General features: G+C 41.4%; 1 protein-coding gene across 2 annotated transcripts; it reads right to left on the minus strand.

Moving 5' to 3' along the window:
• Positions 1 to 920: 920 nt before the first annotated feature.
• On the minus strand, positions 921 to 19,584 carry FKBP9 (FKBP prolyl isomerase 9). 2 transcript variants are annotated; one of them, XM_075057145.1, is made up of 10 exons: positions 19,105 to 19,572; positions 15,023 to 15,168; positions 14,250 to 14,439; positions 13,385 to 13,530; positions 11,943 to 12,132; positions 9,490 to 9,635; positions 8,080 to 8,266; positions 6,011 to 6,156; positions 4,321 to 4,484; positions 921 to 2,540 (listed from the first exon to the last, which is right to left on the minus strand). In XM_075057145.1, the coding sequence occupies exons 1-10, from the start codon at positions 19,356 to 19,358 to the stop codon at positions 2,358 to 2,360; spliced, it is 1,752 nt and encodes a 583-aa protein (XP_074913246.1). In that variant the 5' UTR covers positions 19,359 to 19,572; the 3' UTR covers positions 921 to 2,357. The 2 variants fall into 2 exon arrangements, with proteins under 2 accessions (XP_074913246.1, XP_074913251.1); XM_075057150.1 differs by lacking the exon at positions 4,321 to 4,484 and having other exon boundaries at positions 19,105 to 19,584.
• Between the last annotated feature and the right edge of the window lie 843 nt (positions 19,585 to 20,427).

Here is a 20,427-nt window from a genome sequence, read left to right on the forward strand (position 1 = left end):
GAGCGATTCACTAAGATTTTCCTAGATAAAACAATTCTGGATATCCAGAAGACAGACTTGGAGTTTGGGGGTATGTATGAGAACAGAGTAAGGAGTTGTTTCCACACTGAGGACTGCTCCTGCCAGCATTCAAATCACAACTTTCTTCCCGCTCCTTATCTCAGCTCCATAAGCACGCAGAAGCAGCATCTTTGAACCACAGTGACAAGTGAACAATCTACTTCCAAACAAAACGGAAAATTTTGTGCAACAGTCTTCCGAGAAAGCTGCTTTCACAAGATGGTAACGCTTCTAAGGAGCCATTCAGATCACAAACCTCTGGACTGTAAGTGCCATTCGCTGCTATCCACAATATTTACATCTGGTATAAAGGGCCAGTATTTACATCAAGCCCAAACCAGACCAGACTTCCAGCATTTTAGGTGCAATACATGCATTTTTTGAGCTATGGATGGAACTGAAAACACCAAAACCCAGACACAAAGGCCAGCGAGCGAGTTAGCTTTCACTAGCCTGGGGAATGAAAAGTTGTTTCTTACATAAGACAGTTTCATTCAAGGAGAGACTTGGAGCCCCCAAGTGAGAGAACCATCACCCTCCCAACTGTCACAGCTGATGGCAATAGGGGATGGGTAATTTAGGGACCTCCTCCTAAAGCCAAAGAATGACTTGACTTCACTTCACCTGTGGGAAGTATGAAAAAAAAAAACCCCAACTTTTATTGTGGTTTATTATTTTCAATTCTTTTGAACCAAATCATCTTAGTTTAAAATATTTTTCCTGAAGATCAATAGCAGCATTGAACATACTCAGGATAAGCCTGCTGTGTGCAAGAGAAGAGAGCTGCGTGAAGGGTATTTGCTTCAACTCAAGTTCCCAACCCATTAAAACGCCAGAAGAAAAAGAAACTTTAACAGTAATAGTTGATCAACGTTTTATTTAACAAAAAGATCAGTTATTCAATATTTAATGGTATCAAACTAGAAAAAAGTATTTCACTGCACTTTCTATAACAACTCTATTAAAAACCAATACAGAAGGTTTTCATCCAATTGAAATACCAGTTTTTAAAAAGAGCATCTTGGGGAGCCTAGAATCCACATGTATAGATCAGGAAAAGCAAGAAACTAGACACAAAGCAGATAATGGAAACAAAACTCCCTTTCTACTTGTCTTTGATAGTGTCACACTATACGTATTTGTGCTCTTTATATGTAATATACTGAGGGCGGATCATATAGCCTTCCAGAAAAACATGTCTGTTTAGTGTATTTTCTATTAAACAGCTTGCTACATTTATAGATCTAATGGCTGATTGTCTGAAGAGTTCACATAATCTAAACCGCACTCCCAGGCCTGATTTTGTATTGAGGGATGTTTGCAGACACAAACAGATGGGTCTGTTTCTTGATTCTATCACTGTCTTTTTGTTTATTGGCCATGCCAGACTGCTCTGCTGCATATGCTTTAAGTACTTACTCCTTAGTCTAACGATTCCCAAAACAGGAGACTGAAGTCCAACACAAAATCAACTGTATCCAGTACTTATTACAGTATTTGGACCCTATAATGCTAATGTTTAAAGTCTAACGGAACTATAAATAAGATTGCAACTAGAAAGGTTTGGGAATCACTGATTGGAACACTGTTTCAACAGGCCAGCAAGAGTCAAGGTTATTAATTAAATACAATACAGATGGTAGCAAACTTTTATTTCATAAGGAAAAACCCCAACACATACAGCGTTACAATTCTAGGCCTGTTTAATTTAATTCACAGCTTATGGAAATTCTGCAATGGCATTGCTATCATCTGCATGTCCTGCAATTTGCAAATCAGAGTTCCTGCTGGCAAATACTTGCATGAGTTTGTTCCATTACTGGAAAGAGTGCTCGTGCCTTCTGAAAGGAGCTGGGCTCAAGCGCTGATAATTTTTACAGGTTATTTTCATGAGGAATATTTTCTGGTTTGTTCTCCTGCACGAGTATTTCGGATACAGAAGGTTTTTTAAAACTCTTAAAAGCACTCAGTAAGTTTTCTCCCTACCATCCATCCATCCAAGTGACTGTATATTGTTCAATGAGAACTTCTAATCTTTAGCATAAAAACAGACCACGTGGTTCACAATACCATGTATGGCAGTACACTCTTTATCCATTTATATGTTCTATCTTGAGGCACTTCACACTTTTTTCAAATATACCTAACAATTCCAACTGAAAATCTCTTCCTATTTTAACAGTCTACCACCACATAGGCACAGGCAGACACAGGCTATCTATCCGAGTCCTAACTTTTCAGAAACATGCTTGCTGAAACCCCTGTCAGCAGGTCAGCTCAGGACTCTCTTCTTATCTTTACAGTTCATCGTGTTCCTCTTTGGCCTCCTGGTCTTTCAACTTGAATTCTTCAGCAGTAACTTTACCATTTCCATCCCGGTCTTGATTGGTGAACATATTTTTAACAATCTTTTCAAAATCAAAACCAGGAGCTAGTTTTCCTTTGCCAGAATCGACTTGAGCTTGAATGTACTCTGAAAACTAAGTGGAAGGAAAGGAGGAGAAAACAGCTCACAATGAAACAGACATTTAAAACTGAAGAATATTTACAAAAGTAGCATTTATTTGTTGTTGACTATTCAGCATTCTACTACTTATTAAGTGTATGTAAAAGTACACTCTTACTATCCTATAAAGCTGAAAACCTAAATTGGACTAATTAGGACTGACACATGAGGCTAAATCACTATTTGTGGAGCTTAGCAGGGATTTCCTCACTTATTCCAGTGGGTCCTGGACTCATAACAGAAAAGTTCTTTTTCATAATTTAGGGACAAGATGAGTTGAACAGACAGTAACATAGAAACAGATCTATAGGGACCGAGGGGGTTTAATTTCACATGCTGATACAAGAAGCTCACACTGTAAAACAGACATCTGCCTGCATCTTACAAGAAACAACACAAACAAAAAAAGAACAAAACACAGAAATGAGACTTAAAGTATCAGGATATCATGACATTTGTTAAAGGAACTTCAGGCATTATGCCTTCTGCTTGACTCCATGGTGGGGAATGTTACAAGGTTAGTTTTCCCTAAAAATCCTTTTCCTGATACGTATGATGAAATTATTCAAGGTGATTAGACATCTGACAGAAGTCATACTGCTAGCTTGCCAAAAACAAAGTCTACAATCAAACACAGCTTTTCCAATTAGTGTTATCTCTGGCACTACTTGTTAAATAAGCTTCAGCAATGAGAGCTACTGCTGACATTCATTTACACCTTTTAGACCAAGTATCCTCTCATATCTCCTTGGCTTCTCCTTCCCCTCCTTGCTAGGTGACCAGGAGGATGTGGATAACAACAGTCACTTCCTACCTCACTCATTCTCTAGACTGGTAAAAGCTCTTACCTTCTCTGCAAGGGCAAAAGTCAAGGTAAACACAAGAAAGAAGATGGAGAAGGAAGGAAAATAAAGAGGTGGAAAAAAGTGCTAGGAAAAGGGAAAACAAGGTTTTTATTTCATCCCATTAGCTTGTTAAAATGCTCAAAGGCATCCCATGCTGTTCCACAGGGACACAGCCTACCCCTTGAGCGCTGCAGGCGGCACTACTCCGGTGAGGAAGGACACAAAACAAAACGACAGAGAAAGGTGACAAAGAAGACTTAAGAGGAGAATAAAAAAATAGAACTCCTCAGTTAAGAGAAAACACAGAGGAAAACCTCACAGAGGTTTATATTATCAGAGATGATGTGGCAAAGGCAAGCAGCTTTCAATTAGGGCACTCAATGACATTCTCACACTGCAGATTTTAAAAGCAAGTAAGGGGAAGGACTTGTTCACACAGCACACAATTCACCTGTGGAAGGAGCAGCTGCAGCCACTGCCAGACTCCAGAAGTGATTAGACGGTTCCTGGATGCACTGCTGAAGGCTCAGCTTTGGCTCAAGAATTCACCATAAACTTCTAATTAACAGACACTGAGAAGGCTGATACAACAAAGGATCATTGAATACTAACTCTGCCTCTTAAACTTGTGCCCTAAGTATCTGTTGTTGACCAAAGAGACCACAATAGTAAATGATCTTAAGTAGTATGGCCATTCTTATATTTCTTTTTTCTTTTTGGTTCTATCTCTAAAGCTAGATAACCATGTTTTAACTGACACACTACGTTCTTCTTAACTTGACAACAAACACCATGTCAGAAGAAGAAGAGGAGAAGAGGAGGAGGAGGAGGAAAGACCTCATTCTTCAACGTCTGCATTGATGGTGGTAGGAGAAAACCACTGCAAGTGTTTTCATTGTTTCAGCTTACCTCCTCCAGAAGAACCTCTCCATCATGATTCTGGTCTATTTCTTCAAAAAGATTGGGAGAGACTTCCCCATTCCATACAAACATGTACCCTTCAGGCAAGCCAGACACCAGCTCCAGCAGTTCAATGTCGAAAACTAATACAGCACTACCAGGCACCTCTCCTTCTGTCATGACAAACAGCAAAGAGGGGCATTTATCCTCACTTACATTGAAGGGTATCTTTCCTTTTAATCCATAATTAAATTTCTCTTCCTGCTCCAACAGGTGCTTCTCTACTGTGTTCCCCAAGCCCCGCGATCCCAAGCCTACCAAATCTTACTGTTCACTTCAGCAGAGGTGAACAAAACGTAAAGGAAGCTTTCATAATAAAACTGCATCCATTTTTTTACTTATAAAACTGTGGGAATGAATCAATTTTCCTTTATCTCACCAATACACTGTGTATCAAGGTGCTCCTGACAGACTCAACAGTGTTGCAACAGCTTGGGGTGTTACATCAATGAAACCATGGAAAGAGTTTCATTTATCCTTGAATAAGAAAACTGAGGTCACCTCTAACTTCTCTCCAGTAGCAAACGAGCAATCTCTTCAGACATCTGGGTACACACCAAAACACTAACAACCATGCAATGTTTCAGACCGTGTGTATCGAATGTAATTTGAATGATGGCAAATACCTATGACAGGTATTTAACACAGCAGACTTTTTATGTTATGAGGAAATTTTCAATTTATTATATATAACTATGCAATTTTACAGTATAAAATGTTGCATATATATAATACTCATAATTTTTCATAGAAGACAGGTACAAGTGAAAATGCTTTTTTATCTCTTATCACAAATTAATCCTCCATTAAGCTTGACATGTGATGCCTGACAGACAGCCTTTATAAAATACAAACTGTTCTGGAGCTATTCAAAGAACATAGCAACTTATGCAACTGTTTCCATACGTACCAGAGTTTGTTGATCACGGTGATCTCCTGATAAGACTCCTTTCCCTCGAGACTTTTAACTCAGAAGACCAGTAACAACCACACATACTGGGATATGAAAGTTCTTGTCACTTCTATATTGTTCTTTTTATTATTGTTGTCACCGTCATTAAAAATTGGTAAGCCTCAATGCTCTAAAACAGAGCAAACTGCCTTAAATGTATTGGTGTTGGGGTTTCAACGGCACCAATACACTATTTCAATCTTACATTCAGCTTATGTAGTTTCTCAATTTTGAGTTTTCTTTGAATTTTCTAACATATTAGTGCTGAACAGTCCCCTTCAGTTTTGTTTCCTGAACACCACGTCGCATGTCCAAGCATGAGTACCCAATTCCCTATAATGAAGAACACTGTTTACATCCCTCTGCAACACCAGAGTGCCTGGAGCTTTCCATTTTGACAAAGCAACATTACTGAGGGCATGTGTTCCCTTCTCTACTGGGATGGTCTTTCTATTGGCCGCAGTAACACTATGACTTAAAACACAACACAGGATGTTCATTTCATTGGGGAATGGGGAGTTTGTCTAAAATAATGAAATGAAAAACCTCTAAAAAATTCCCATTCAAGTAGCTAAGAGACACTCACCTTATGTCACCTAATGCATAGCAAGTAACAAAACATGCCCACTTGCGTTTCAGTTACTCAAGAGATGCTAAGTGGATGTGCAATAGGTTTCACTCGCTTACCAACTCCATCTTCTCCATAACCAAGATGAGGTGGAATAACAACTGTTCGTCGTTCCCCAACACACATGTCTTGAAGGCCCATGTCCATCCCCACAACCACCTGTCCGGATCCCAGAACTATGTTGTAGGTCTTGCCAAGGCTGTGTCTGGAGAGGAAGGGAAGAAAAATTAAAAATTTCAACATACAGTAGAGAATTTATGTTGTTCAAAACTACCCCAGAAACAGCAGTTTCTAATTAGTGTCCTGTCATTGCCAAAAAATTAACTTGGTGTCCAATGCTCTGTTCTACCAAGCAGTTACCTGAAGTTGTTCTCAAGGTAGCGAGTTACAGCCAACACCAAACAGAAGCATCTCACTGTTGACAAATCTTCTGCTACTAAAATTATGAGCTTCTTGAATGAAATCCCATTAAAATAATTAATCCTGCCAATTAAGCCCCCAAAGTATTTTATCTTGAAATAAGGACTTTTGCCTTTCACACATTTTTAACTAATGAAGTTGGACATTTTAGCAGATATAAAAATTCCAGATGTACATTTGTCCCAGAACTACCAACCTCTAAGGATCTGGGTGCATTCACATGGATCAGCCATCCCTTTAATGAAATCAGTCGCTGTAATGTAGTAGTCACTTAACCAAGACAGCTTGGAAGTATACTACTACTGCTGCTATTTAACCATATTGTATTTTGAATTATACCTTGCTGCTGGTAGCTCATTTCTAAAATCAGAAATTAACAGGAGTTAAAATGCCAGAAGTTAAACACGTATTGCGATTCTAAAAGCAGAACATGCAGTGTTAAGACTTTTTACTTGGCATGTGTCATAGCAGCAGGACCCTTTCTTCTGTTGGTCTCCTTTCTTTGGTTATTTGGCTTGGCTGTACCACTGCACGATGTGCTTGTATAACAGAGTATTATTTGGAAAGAAAACAGTTCAGTGGCTAGGAGGTCAGCCTTAAAACTAGGAGCACAAGATTCATGATCTTTGATTCTCTACAAACTGCTTTAAGACAGTCTTGACATCCCTTGGTTCCTGCTACAAAATGGGAATTGAGCATTCCTGCCATATAAAAGGTGTCTTGAATCTGAACACATTACTTGCATTCATACTTGCCTACAGCATCACATCACGTGCTTCAATGTAAGCCAGCTTTTCAGGTCTGCAAGCTATAGTGTACACCATGAAAACTACGAGTGGTTTCCTATGTTAGTTATAACCTGTTTAAAAATAGTTTTTCCTAACTTGCCTTAATTATAAAATTATATTATAGAATAATATAAAATATTATTTAGATGACTTGCACTATCCAAACGATGAAGGCAGAAAAAAAGCTAGCAGAAGCATTCTTGTAGCTGCAGCAAACAATGCAATGGGCTCACTTTAGTTCTATACGAGACAGACGGGAGCGATCTCTGGCTTCCCTCATAAACCTACTGTCAACAGGAAGGAGGAAAAGGAACATTATCATCACAGTCATGATCAAGCCCTCTGATAGTCTCTCCATGCTGACACTTACCGCAACACTACAATACAGGAAAACTAGCACCCATGTGCGGTACAGATATGACAGGTGACCATTTACTATAAACCACACTCAAGACACCTTTAACAAGACTACACAAAGTAGCCCTACCAGACCTCTCTCAGGAGCACCGAATCAGCACAGAGCACAAATCCTACCCAAGAAACTGAATAAACCTGCACAATTCATTCATGCCGAGCCCTGTGTCGTTCTAGTATGACTGGCCCAGACACCTGAATTAGCCCACTTAAACAGACTGCCATGCAGACAACCTGTTTTGTCACTCCACCTGTAGTGTTTATGTTCTTCTCCAGCACATTCCTACATCCTCTTTGTTCCCAGGTCTCTCATTATGCTATGACAGATTTTCTTTTTCTTTTCCTTCTCCTATGTATCTTAGGCAGGCAGACATAAGAATACATTTTACATAAATACTCAATTTTGTACTTAAAAATTCTTTATTCCCTGCCAGCCCACTTTGCAGGTGATTCATTCTGCTTTGACAGCTGCTAGAGATATTTTCTTTACTAGGTGATAGACTTACGTCGAGTCCAGCAAAGTACCATCCTGGAGCGAAGCATTGTAGTGATACTTCAAGTAATCTCCCTTCTTACTCAGTACGGTGCAGTTGGAAGGTTTGTAGTTAACAGTAATGCCGACCGAATCTGAGGGATTGTGGAAGTCAACCACGTGGATGTCAAAGACAAGCACTGCAGATCCTGGAATCTTTCCTAAATAGGAAGCAAATTAGGCAAGTAGAGAAAGGAATGGTATCCAAACAGGCTTATGATGACCAGGTACTGCACCCTGTAGGAATATGTATTCCCACTGTGTCTGCTACTAAGTCATTTTACTCTTCTCACTCAGAATTAAAAGATTACACCTCCTCTGTATGCAACAGATGCAAGCTGCATCCCATTTAGGAAAGAGAATCAGTGGAAAAGCACTAAACACACCCACTTCAACAGTGAAGGAAAAAAATTTCCATTATTCTGAATTTGAAAATTATGCAGAAATGAAGCAATAATCATGTATTGCCTGGGACCACCCTAAATAACTGATTTGTGCTTCATGTACCAATTCATTATTGATCATCAAGATTCTTGTAGGACTTCTCATGCTTCAAGGAACGCCATTATGTCTAAAAGGTTACATTTCCTTAAAATGTCCTGAAAGCAAGCAACTTCTTCCCACACTTCCCAGGATAATGTGCAATTGCATTACCAGGACTGACAGACACATCCAGACCCAGGAATTGGGTTTGCTGGTAGAGGAATCTAATACCCAGATCAACAGCATAGAATTTGCATTCCCAGAGGAGAGGCTTTTCTTCCAAGTCACATTTTCCAAATAACATCCCAGGAGCTACCTCTTGAAACACCAGCCATAAAACTGTGATTGGCTAGAAGGGTTATCCTATTAGACCTCTCACAGCAATCTTTTTAGGTACTGAGTTTTCCCAAAGGAATGTTAATTCTCTGTTATACATACACACACTCTGCTGTTACATGCATCCACCGTTTACAGAGGTGGCTTAAGAGTCCACAAAACCTGTGGCTGTGGAAGGAATGGGGAAGAAAACTTAACACTATCAATTCCTTTAGCAAAAATAGCTTGTTAAGACACACAGAAAGGAAGATTTCACACTGCAGAGCTCCTGGCATCCAAGCACCAGTCTGCCTGAAACACTAATTATCCAAATAATTTAAGGTCACCAATTACATGTGAGATTGTTCTGCATTATTATTGTCCTACCTCTTTAGCTAATTAAAGTAATTCTGCAAATTCTGGGTGTAATCCTGTCAGTTGCATGCCCATAAAATAATGAAAAGAATAAGAATAATGAAAAAGCCTTTCAAATGCCAAAAAAACCCCCCAGAACTACACACAGAGGCACTAAACAATAAAGGAAACATCATTAATTACAGCAGATTGAATGAAAAGCCAAGCTCACCTCTTCCTTCTTCTCCATACCCAAGATGAGGGGGGATTATTATTCTTCTTTTTTCACCAGTGCACACACCTAGCAAACCTTCATCCATTCCAGCAATCACATAACCTTTCCCAACATAGGTGTCATATGTACGATTTCGTGAATAGCTATGGAAAGTATTTGCATTTTAGCAGTGTCAGGTGTATTCAAGAAAACACAGAATCTCGCAATAGGTCTGCAACACAATTCTTAAACCGGTTAAGGTCAAGCACATGGTCATTAACTAGCACCAGAGAGGCACAATGCAATCACCATGTTCAATGAATCTAGGCCACCAGGTTTCATCAGTCACTGATGCATGCATCAGTTATTAACCAGTACTGGGACCCTGGCTAGGGAACAGCTTATTTGCAAATATGTTTCTCCTGTATTTTGAAAGAAAATCTCACTTATTAATGTATTTTAGACTAAACAGAAAACATGTTTTGATAAGTAACTGAAAAAAAATCAGGTTTCTCCTTTAAATTTTCCCCTGCCCTGATGCTACTTTAATAAGTGCTTATCAACTAGATATAGTTTATGTTCATTTTCATGAGACATCCTTCAGACTGTCTCATTTTGCAACCACAGCTATGTAGTTCAACTACTATAAGGAAGAGGTGGGATAAATAGGTTCTCCTGGGATGCACAGCATTAAAATGAGTCATGACAACAAAACAGTGTCAATACTATCCCTCCCTTTCAAACTATGTAATCACTTATACATAGGTTGAAGGATCTGCTTCAACACCTAACAACAAAATAGAACAAGCATACAACAACAAATGATGTTTATTACAAGGATGTGTCTATCTTCTGTGTTTCTACAGAGCACGCTACACGAAGGCACAACCCAAGGAAGGGAAGGCAGAAAGGTTTTAATTCATCTTTACAAGGTAACTCTGGGAAAGAGCAAGACCAGTGCAGACCCTGATGTAATTCAGATGTTTATTCAACTGCTCTAAGTCCAGATAGCCCTGGCTGAGCTGCCTAGGGGCAGTTCTGCAGCTGAATAGTGCAGGGGAAAAAAATGAAGGAAAAGATTATTAGAGCTCTCAATCCCAGCCATTTGCAGTGCTTTTGGCATGCTCCCTGTACTAGTGAGAAATTTTCTCCTGGAGAACTCCAAGGCTTTCAATAACTATTGTTAGCTGCTCTATTTCTTCATAGATACTTGTAAGATATTGGCCTTTCTTGTAAATTCTGCAGGAAGCCAGGATACAACACTCTAATGAATAAGCCCTCTAATAACTGTCAGCACTTAGAATGATGTAGAGGCTACTGTCTACAAAGCACTTATTACTATTTATTGACAACAACCCTAATATAAACACTACAACCATTTTCAAAAGTTGTTTAATTACTACAGACAATGCTCATTTACATCTCAAAAAAAGAGAGATTCTGGGCAGGTGCACTGTGGATAAGCTTTAAGTTCTTAACTTAGAAGTTTTCATGAGCTGTACATTAAGATATACAGTGATGGCTGCTGATGCAGGTCTCCTGCTTTCTATCCTCCCACCAAGCTGGGCAGCAGAATGGGGAACTCAAGACTGATTCTGAACCTTACCGCACCTCAATTCAATTACAGGGGATACAATTCCTTGACTCCTCCTCACAGGAAGTAGCACACATGGCATACTAGGCAGCTTTTGTTTGCAAACTGATCTTCAGTTTGCAGCAGCTGTAGTAGTACTAAACATTTTTCCATGAGTTTATTATTTCGTAACATGTTTTACAGTGGCTCATTTTCAACTCTTTTTAGCTACTTGTGCTAGCTGTTCCGAAAGCTGGAGTGGGAAAGTAAAGTACTGCTCATTAAAGAGCAAACGAAAGTGACAGGAAGCTACAAGGGTATTATTCATCCTATAGTTCTGTAGGTGAAGCTCATGTGCCCAGAGAGCTTTGAATTTCATGTGACAGCAATTCCTCTTCCTTTATCACAGAAACCCTGTTGCTGAATTGAGTCTTGAAAGACATTAGCCTTCAAAATGCAAACAGTTTTCAAGTACAAATGGAAAGATTGTCTTGAGATTAACCTCAAACTAGCCACTAGCACGCTGACTCACAATTCTCAGGACATAAAATGGGAATCATATTTATTTTCTCTCTCTTCACTAGTATTACCTATTTGGCAGATAAACTCTATGGGGCAAAGAGTCTTCAGGCACAAGTGTCTAAAGCACCCATACCTTCACCAGGTGGATCACAACCCCTAGATGGCATCTGTGATACTGTCATAATACAAAATAGGTCTTCATCTCCCCTCCCATACTGAAAAGTTTTCTATGAGATTTTTAAGAAGAGAAGACTCCAACTCCACTCAAAAATTTCAAAAAGGAAGGAAAAGCAAAGAATTGTATTTGGGCATATTATGGACAAGACAGACGAGTCAAACTGGAAATGGGATCTGTAGGGCTGAACGGTTTGGTTACCTGGAATCAAACAATGTGCCATCCAAAAGTGTGCCATTGTAATGGTATCGGAGAAAGTCTCCTGTCTGGCTTCTCCGCTCACAAGATTCAGGCACATGCTGGTTCTCAATAGCAATACCATCTTTGGGGTTATGGAGATCTAGCAAAACCACATCAAAGACAAGGGAAGCTTGGCCAGGGATGTCCTTGCCTACAAAAGCGTTAGAGTAGAAAATTCGTAAGAAATCACAGGTGTTCTAGAAGGAGCTTAAACATGTTTCTTGAAGAAAAGTAACCCACTGCTGAATATCAAGCACCTCCCCTCCCAAAATAAATTAGTGTAATCTGCTTCTAGTCAGTCATTTTTCGTTTCATGTGTGGGTTTGTCACTCAATTCTCCAACTCAAGTATTTCTTTCTGTTCCTATTGCGATGGCACTGCCTCACTGAAAACATCAGCATCTTCAGTAACACCCATCCTAGTCAACATACACCAGCTCCATCTGAGCTGCATGGTTTAGTCTACCAGTATTTCCAACACCCTTCAGGAAAGTGCATAAAATAACCATTAGAATACAAATCTGGTACATCCGCTCTTCCCATCCTGTTAGTATCAAAACAGGAGACCACATGATGGAAGTTGAAGAAAGGTAAATTGAGTATCTCAGTGAAAATGTACTTTTCCATCAATACAAATTATAGTGTGGGTTGCTTTGACTGAGAACCATTGAGCTCAAGATCCTAGCAAAATTTTAAAACATAACTCCATAAAGTTTTGTTATCCATGGAGATGGCTATCACAGTTAATGGTAATGAAGTCATGGAAGGGGTATGAAACCTTGTACACCACAGACACATCCTTAAACACTGCAGCAGAGAAAGAATTTAAGGAAGAGTCCCAAACTATACCTAACTGCCCCCTCATTTAACACGAAGACCTCTATGTATGACCCACAGGCTGCATACAGCCTCATAGGACAATTAATCTACCTTGTAGTTATTACTAGAGCATCGGTTGCAAAAAAAAAAAAAAAACAACAAAAAACCCAAACAAACCTGGAACTAAAAATACGTATTTCCTTTTTTTCAAAAGTTTTTTGCTCTCTGTGGCAGTCATTGAAACAATTATGCAGTCACCAGACTTCAAGTTTTTGTAGCCACTAGATATTAATCACAGATTATATTCTCTGAATGAAATAAAATTTCAGTATAAAAAGATAACAATTGTTTCAACAATATGTCTGTTAAGCAATTTACTGTTTAAATTTTTATTTAAATCTTGTACTTTCTAATCAGTCCAATCATGTACATAATACATTTTGAATCTCTCTTTCCATTACTTTGTTCCATCTGCCTGAAATGGGTAATAATGCTGTCCATAAATTTAAAATACACAAAGTGCAAGTTTGTTTTAAAATATGGTTGACCTGGATTAAAAAAAAAAAAAAAAAGAATAACTTTTACCATCTCCTCCTTCTCCATATGCCAGGAAAGGTGGTATTGTGATAATGCGCTTCTCTCCTACGCACATTCCCAAGAGACCCTGGTCCATACCAGGAATCAGCCATCCAATTCCCACATAGGTATCATAAGTTCGCATCCGATTATGGCTAAAATGAACAACAACAAAAAAAAACCAAAAACAACACAACCAAAAAAACCCACAACCAAATGTCAGACAGGCACAGGAAAGAACAATATTAATCTTTAAAAGCCACATGCTATGCACAATATAACTCACAACCTGCTGCTCCAAAAATATTGCTCCTTGATTTTACCAAGGGCTGGCTGGGTGATGTTTTCCAGAGTGCTTAGCTATTTCAGGAACCTAACAGAGGCTCTGAAAAGTGGCTCACAAACATAATAGCAGCTGTTATTAAAGCATCATTTTCCACAGAACTTTAACAAAGTACACATGCTGTAAATGTAAAATCTCAGTATGAAAATGTTAGTAGCTCAATTTCATCACAAACTCTGCTTAGTTTATAAAGCTTGTATCCAACTTGAATAGCTATGCTGCAGTGGTTATAAAAACTACTAGTTGACTGCAATAAATAGTAATATAGATACAGGGAATGAAATTTTAAAAAAGAGGAGCCAGGCTGGTGATGCTCACACACAAATAATATACTGTTTTATTGGTTTGAGTCAGTACTGCTGTCCCATAACCCCTGAATAAATTAATGACACTTTTATGACGCTAGCTTTTGTTTCTTGTCTTTCTGGGCAATTAGTATTAATTGTTATACCCATGAAGAGTGAAGTGATGGTTTAAGGTGACATCAGATACCTATCAAAAGACAAAAAGACACACAACCCAGCTGCGTACCTTGAATCAAACAGAGTCCCATCTAAGAACGTTCCATTGTAATGGTATCGTACAAAGTCAGACACCTGAACTGTCCGAGGACACTTCTCAGGTTTGAAGTAAGTCTGAATCTGCACTTCATCCTCCAAGTTCCAGAGATCGATCAGAAGCACATCGAAATGGAGCACAGCATTGGGGGGTATCACACCAGCTGCAAAACCAGAACAACACAACCAGTTGTATTTTCCTTCTTCTACAGGATATCAGCAAAAAGGGAACCAATCTACAGATTCCCTAAATAAAATCCACGATGTACAATTTACTCCTTTTTGTGCTTATATCCCCCTGTCCCCTTGTCACTGTTGCAGCTACATAAGAAGGGGGAGAATCTGGCAACATGAACTGTTATCAAGTATGTCCATCAGGCAAACTGCTCTTGATTTAGCATTTGTTGCCTCTGAGTCTGCAGAGCAAAGCTGCTTTTGGCACTGGCAAGACCTTGTGCAGCACTGCAAGGCCAAAACACAATAACTATTTAACAGCGAAGTAGGTATAAATAAGTAGTTAACTTTAGGAGCAAGGTTCGTTTGCACAGCTCTTCCTTTGGTGCACCCAGAGGGAGCCTGGAGCAATTAGCTAGGCTATAGGCTTAACAAACACCCCTGAGCAGGGGAGAATCTCTCTGAAATTCACTACTTGCAATTTCTACCCTTCTCTTCTGCGACTCCATTTTCTATCTGCTCGGCTGAATCACTTGCACAACCAGCTATTCACTGGCCCGGTGCTGCACTTACCGACGCCTTCACTGCCGTAGGCAAGCTTGGGGGGAATTTTCACAAACCGCCGCTCGTTCACGCACATGCCAACCAGAGCTTTGTCCATCCCAGCAATAAGTTGACCTTTTCCCACAAACACGTTGAACGTGGATCCCCTGTCATAGCTAAAGAGGGAAAAGTGAGCAAAGGTGTTAGCGGTTCATTTACCCATCATTCCACTATTTTTTTGAGAGCTTAACTGTACCTTGTCTCCCACTTGCCCTGTCAGCATAACTTTATCGCAAGACAGCTGCTAAGAGAAGCGGCAAATCTAAATGTTTTTGAGACTTCAGCCCAGCTCTCCTGTTCACTGCTGACCGTCTATCTGGAATGCATTCTAGCTATATGCGACATATACTGCAGGCACCCAAAGCCCATAACTACAAACAGCTAATTTACACAGTAATAGTATAAGCTGCACTGGAAAATTATGGCCGAGAAAGAGAAATTAAACACTATTACAATATATGAAAGGATGACTGTTCCTACAGTAGAAGCTCAGCATATTGATTTTGGTGAGCAGCACCACAAAAATATAAGGCAAGATCGACAAGCTTTACAATGCGAGACATCATGGTTGGGGATTCTCTGTGGGAGAAGAGGAAAGGGAAAAAGATGCCTTTTCGAGTAATAGTTCTGAGATTTGCCAGTTGATTATTTATTTTCTCCAGTTGGTTACTTATTTTCTCCTCCACATTCCTAGTTCTCATGTCATTAAGACTTGAATAGCAAAAAATAGAGATGTGCTTTAAAAAGCGAGTTTGCCAGATCAGGAATTAAGATACCCAGCTAAATGATCTTCCACTGTGATAATACATGAACATTTGAAAGGTAAAAGAAATGATGCTCAAATGTTTTAGTTTCCAGAGAGCATGGACAGCAGCAGCATTACCACAGGAGAACACCAGCATTAGCTTACGTGATTAGTTTGACTATCTTAAATACACACAATGACGCCTCTTTCCTGTGCCTGAATTACTGCCGTTATTTAATTTTTTTAATCAACGTATAAACATGCAGCAGGAAGCATTTCAAAAGCTTCATGCTTATTCTTAAGCTTTTACTGCTTCCATTCTCTCAAATTCCTTTTCTAATTTAAAGGAACTTCCCCCCCCCCCCCCCCCGATAAAAGGCAGCACTGGAAAAAATAATTTAAAAAAAAAAAAAAAAAAAAAAAAAGGCTTGTGCCTCTTTGCCTGCTAAAATATTCTGGAAAACAGCCAGTAGCTAGATAATGCTAGGGAAATGACGTCAAACTTTCTTTCAAAGACTATACACATCACTTCCACAACATACCGAGCCTCCTAACAGTCCCAGTGCCTCCAATCCCTCAAATATTTTACTGAGTGATCTCTCTGTTTGCTCCATCATTTTTTTTTCTGGCAAACATTTCCCTTAAAATAGACAACTCTCTACACAGAGCGTTCACTTTCGGTTGCACAAATATTCCCACTCTCAGGCAAGGATGGAAAATATTTAAATTAGCTCCTGACAAATTCTATTATACACAAAAAACCATAATTAAGATGTTAAGACTAATAACATAAATGGTTCTAAGAAATGCCCCAAAATGGTATTTTGTAGCAATTGACAAAGCTTGGCAATACATCTGGGATGGACTTAAAACAGAAGAGCTTTTTTTTTTTTGGCCAAAAATAAACCTACAATTAAGAAAACATTGATGCTAAGCAAAGAATGGAACAAAACAATGAAGAGATCGTGCAGCTTTGCAGGACTGACTTTGCAGGTTCCTTAAAACTATGCAAAATTAGTTTCTATTAGTGGAATTTACCAAATTAACAGCAAATGACTAAGCAATTAAATGCAGACTTAAAAATGCAAATCCTTTTATGGCCATAGAAATAAAAATGCAAATACTGATAGGGAAAAAAACAAAAAGAATAAACAGGCACATTACATGTGACACAGTCATGATTACTAAGACTTTGCCAACAGCCTGTTAACAAGAAGAGCAGTATTACCACCTTCTACTGGGAAATACAGAAAAATAATTTTAAACCTCAAGAACATTTTCAGCAGCTGGAGAAGAAACAAAGTAAAACTGCCCTGAGTTCAACACCTGGAGTATTTTCTAGACAAATTTTATGGTAGTGTTTGACTAAACTGATGCTGGTAAGCACTTTCATAAACTTAAAAAAAAAAAAAAAGAACAAGTAGCAACTCTGACAGGTAGAAAAATGGGCTTTCTAACAGGCTAATTTTAGTACAACGGACCAAATATCTTTAACTTGTACGCAAGGAACACTAAAGATTTTACAACAAATACTCCAAGATATTTCTTCCATTAACGTACAGAAGATAAAACTCTCCTAATTTTCCATTGTCTTGACATGATAGACCACTGTCATCAATCTTGAATAAAGACCATAGTTAGTGAATAACAAAAATCTATGTCAACATGAACTGCCATCTAGAAAAAAAAAATCAGGAGCTCAACAAACCTGGTTCTTTGCACCCTTCTGAAATGAAGGTGGCCATACAAATACTTGAGTTAGATTAGACTATCATCTTTACTATTTATTTACCAACATTTAGAGGACACAAAGAGATAACTGCTGTACGGTTCTGCACAGCCTCTTCCTGCCCCAAATAATTCAGAGCCAAATGGCAAGCAACTTGGAATTAAATGAGAGCCAGCACCTGGGAAGCCCCTCCAGGTGCCCTGCCTCAGTGCAGAAATTTGCTGGTACAACTCAGAGTACAAGTAAGCCTCAGTATGTATCTGCACAAATCAGAAACACATTTCTGAACACAGGGCTGGTTTTCCAATTGTCGCATATTTGTAAAATGAGCCATGAGGATGCTGCCTTTGTGTGTCCTCACATCTGCAGCTAAGACTTATTTTCCGAGACCGTCAATTGCCAATGAATTCACTGTCCTTGCTGTGCCTTTTCACTGAAACTGCACCAACCCGCGCTGAACTGTCAGCTACCGTGTTCCACACTTTACCCAGGGAAGAAGAAGTGCTGGTAAAGCAGCACTACCGGCACACTGAAGTCTCAGAGGAAAAGCTGAGCTTACTTTGAAGGACAGTTACTTCCCCAAGGCTGTAGATTTTCCTTGAAACACAAGGAAGATTACCAGGATTACTGAAAACACATTTTGTTTTTTCTTTCCGAGTAATACTTTGATCAGTGGCAATGCACAAAGCAAGTAAAAACAAATAGGCTGTCAGCAGCATCAGCATCCTTCACAATCTCCTGATCCCACTATTTAGGCTTCCTGATCCCAAAATAACAGCAGGAAAGCGGCCAGGCGCTTCACTGTACGTAGGTCACATTTATTCAAGGGTAACTTATCCAAAAAATTCTATGTAAGCAGAGCCTGATAATTCTTATATTTCTGGCAAAGATAGTGATTTGGAAATGTTTGCGTTCGAGTAGGTTTGAGCCTGGAGAAGACATAGGAAACATACAGAAAGAAACGGGCAGGAAATCACTAAATACTGAGAGAGACTGGCATACCATATACACTTCTGTTTACCAGGCTAACCGAATATCCTTATGGTCTTCTCTCGGAGCAGAAAGCTCCCAGTCAGTGCCTTAAGAAGCAGCTGGAAGAACGTGGTGGGCATCTGTCAGGGCATGCCAACTACTGTGAACTGGACCCAGCCACCGCAGAGGTCTCGCCCCCAGTCCCCAGCAGTCACACCCCAGCTCTTTGCCCTTCCACATTTCAAAGGCATCTTCCCACGGCCGCCTATACGTCCTGCGTTCTCGCTTGTATTGCAAATTGGGCTTGCTCTCCACTGCCCAGCTCACCACAGACCTGCTTCCCCGCGGCCACCCCAAAAGGGTTCACAGGCCGCAGCAGGACACAGCTGGGAAGAGCAGCGGGAGCTGCGCCGAACCTCGACCGCGGCCCCCGCCCAGCCCCACCACCTCCGGACATCCCCAAAACACCCTCGCAGGGACAGTACCGCCCGCTCCCCTCCCCTCCCCTCCTCCTCCGAGCCAAACCCGAGGGGGCTGCGCCCCGGGGCGAGGGACGGCACAGGACGCACAGGGCACGCCGAGCCCCGAGGCGGGCGTAAGCCAGACCTGGAGTCGAAGCGGGTGCCGTCGGGGAAGGAGCCGAGGTAGTGGTAGCGCACGAAGTCTCCGGGCCGCACGGCCCGCGGGCAGCTCTGGGGCACGAAGCGCCGCTCGAGGCGGACGTCGGCGCCGTCCCAGGGGGGCTCGGCGGCGGGCACCGGCGGCGCCTGGCACGCCGCCCAGCTCACCAGCAGCGCCGGCAGCAGCAGCAGGGCCCCGCAGCCGGGGCCCCGCCGCCGGACGGCCGCCGGCCCCGCCATGGAGGGCTGCGAGCGGGGCAGCCGCAGGGTGCACTAGGCGGCGAGGGGAGGGAGGGGAGGCCGGCCACCCGCCCCCTCCTCCTCCCGCCGCTGCAAACTTGCAAACGTGGATTAAGCGCTCCCACCCTGGGGACGGGGGAGGAGCAGCCTCGGCGCCGGTTCCCCCCACCCCTGCGGCGGGGCTGCGCCGTTCGGGAGCGGAGCGGAGCAGCGCGGGCACCGCCGCCCCCCCGGCCCGGCCCGCCTCCCCGGGCTGGCGGGGGGTGGGGACGGCGGCGCGACGTGGCGCCGTCGCCGGGCCGCCCCCCCCGGCCGTTCCTTCCCTCCCCCCCGCAGATGAGGGCTCGCTGTCGGGAGCCGCGCTGGCGGCCCTGGGATGGAGCGAAGGCGCGACCGCTGAGCCCAGCATCAGGGCTTTTTGTTACTGCGCTGGCACCGCGGCGCACGTACTCCGTGCAGGGCTGCGAATGTTTGTAGATTTAAGATGTTCCGGTTTAGATCGTAACTCCAGAGATACATACCAGTTTGTCTCGGCATCTACTGCTTGATGCGCACCAGTCCTGCCACAGGTATTTGCAACACCCTGTCAGGGAAACTTTGCAAATGACCCGGAAAAAAATGACCTGACGAGCTCCCAGTAGGACACCAGCATCCAAGAGGGATCGCCGTCCCAGTCGGCCAGCTATCCGCTTTTCCTCTCTCCCTGATCTTGCACACGCCGGTGAGGAGGAACCGAGATTTTTTCTCTGTTACTCTAACTGGTTTCAGTGAAGAAGCGTGGAGAAGCTAAGCATCTGCACATGAAGCACCAAACCCCGAGCAAGATGAAGTCAAATAATACAATATTTTTGAAAAGCAGTGAATTTTATGACAGCAGGTTTGGGGCAGCTGGTTGGAAATGCAGGCACACCTAGGAATATAATTTATTTAAGAAACATCAGTTGTAAGATTTTGTTATTGATAAATTGTTGAACAAGAACAACCCACACTCGGGTGGACTGCTTGTGAAAAGAAACCACCAAAACCAGGGAAGGTGGTGTAGTGATAAATGCCTGAGCATCACAGCTGG

This window comes from Buteo buteo, chromosome 2 (assembly GCF_964188355.1).
Source record: "Buteo buteo chromosome 2, bButBut1.hap1.1, whole genome shotgun sequence".
Taxonomy (NCBI): domain Eukaryota; kingdom Metazoa; phylum Chordata; class Aves; order Accipitriformes; family Accipitridae; genus Buteo; species Buteo buteo.

What these genes read in the sequence shown, in the direction of transcription:
- FKBP9 (XM_075057145.1), bottom strand. Translation starts at nt 19,358, where the DNA reads ATGGCGGGGCCGGCGGCCGTCCGGCGGCGGGGCCCCGGCTGCGGGGCC. An exon ending in ATATGGAGAAGGAGGAGATG is followed by an intron (nt 12,133 to 13,384) that starts GTAAAAGTTATT and finishes ACGCTTTTGTAG; the next exon opens with GCAAGGACATCCCTGGCCAA. An exon ending in GGCACATTGTTTGATTCCAG is followed by an intron (nt 9,636 to 11,942) that starts GTAACCAAACCG and finishes TACTTTCCATAG; the next exon opens with CTATTCACGAAATCGTACAT.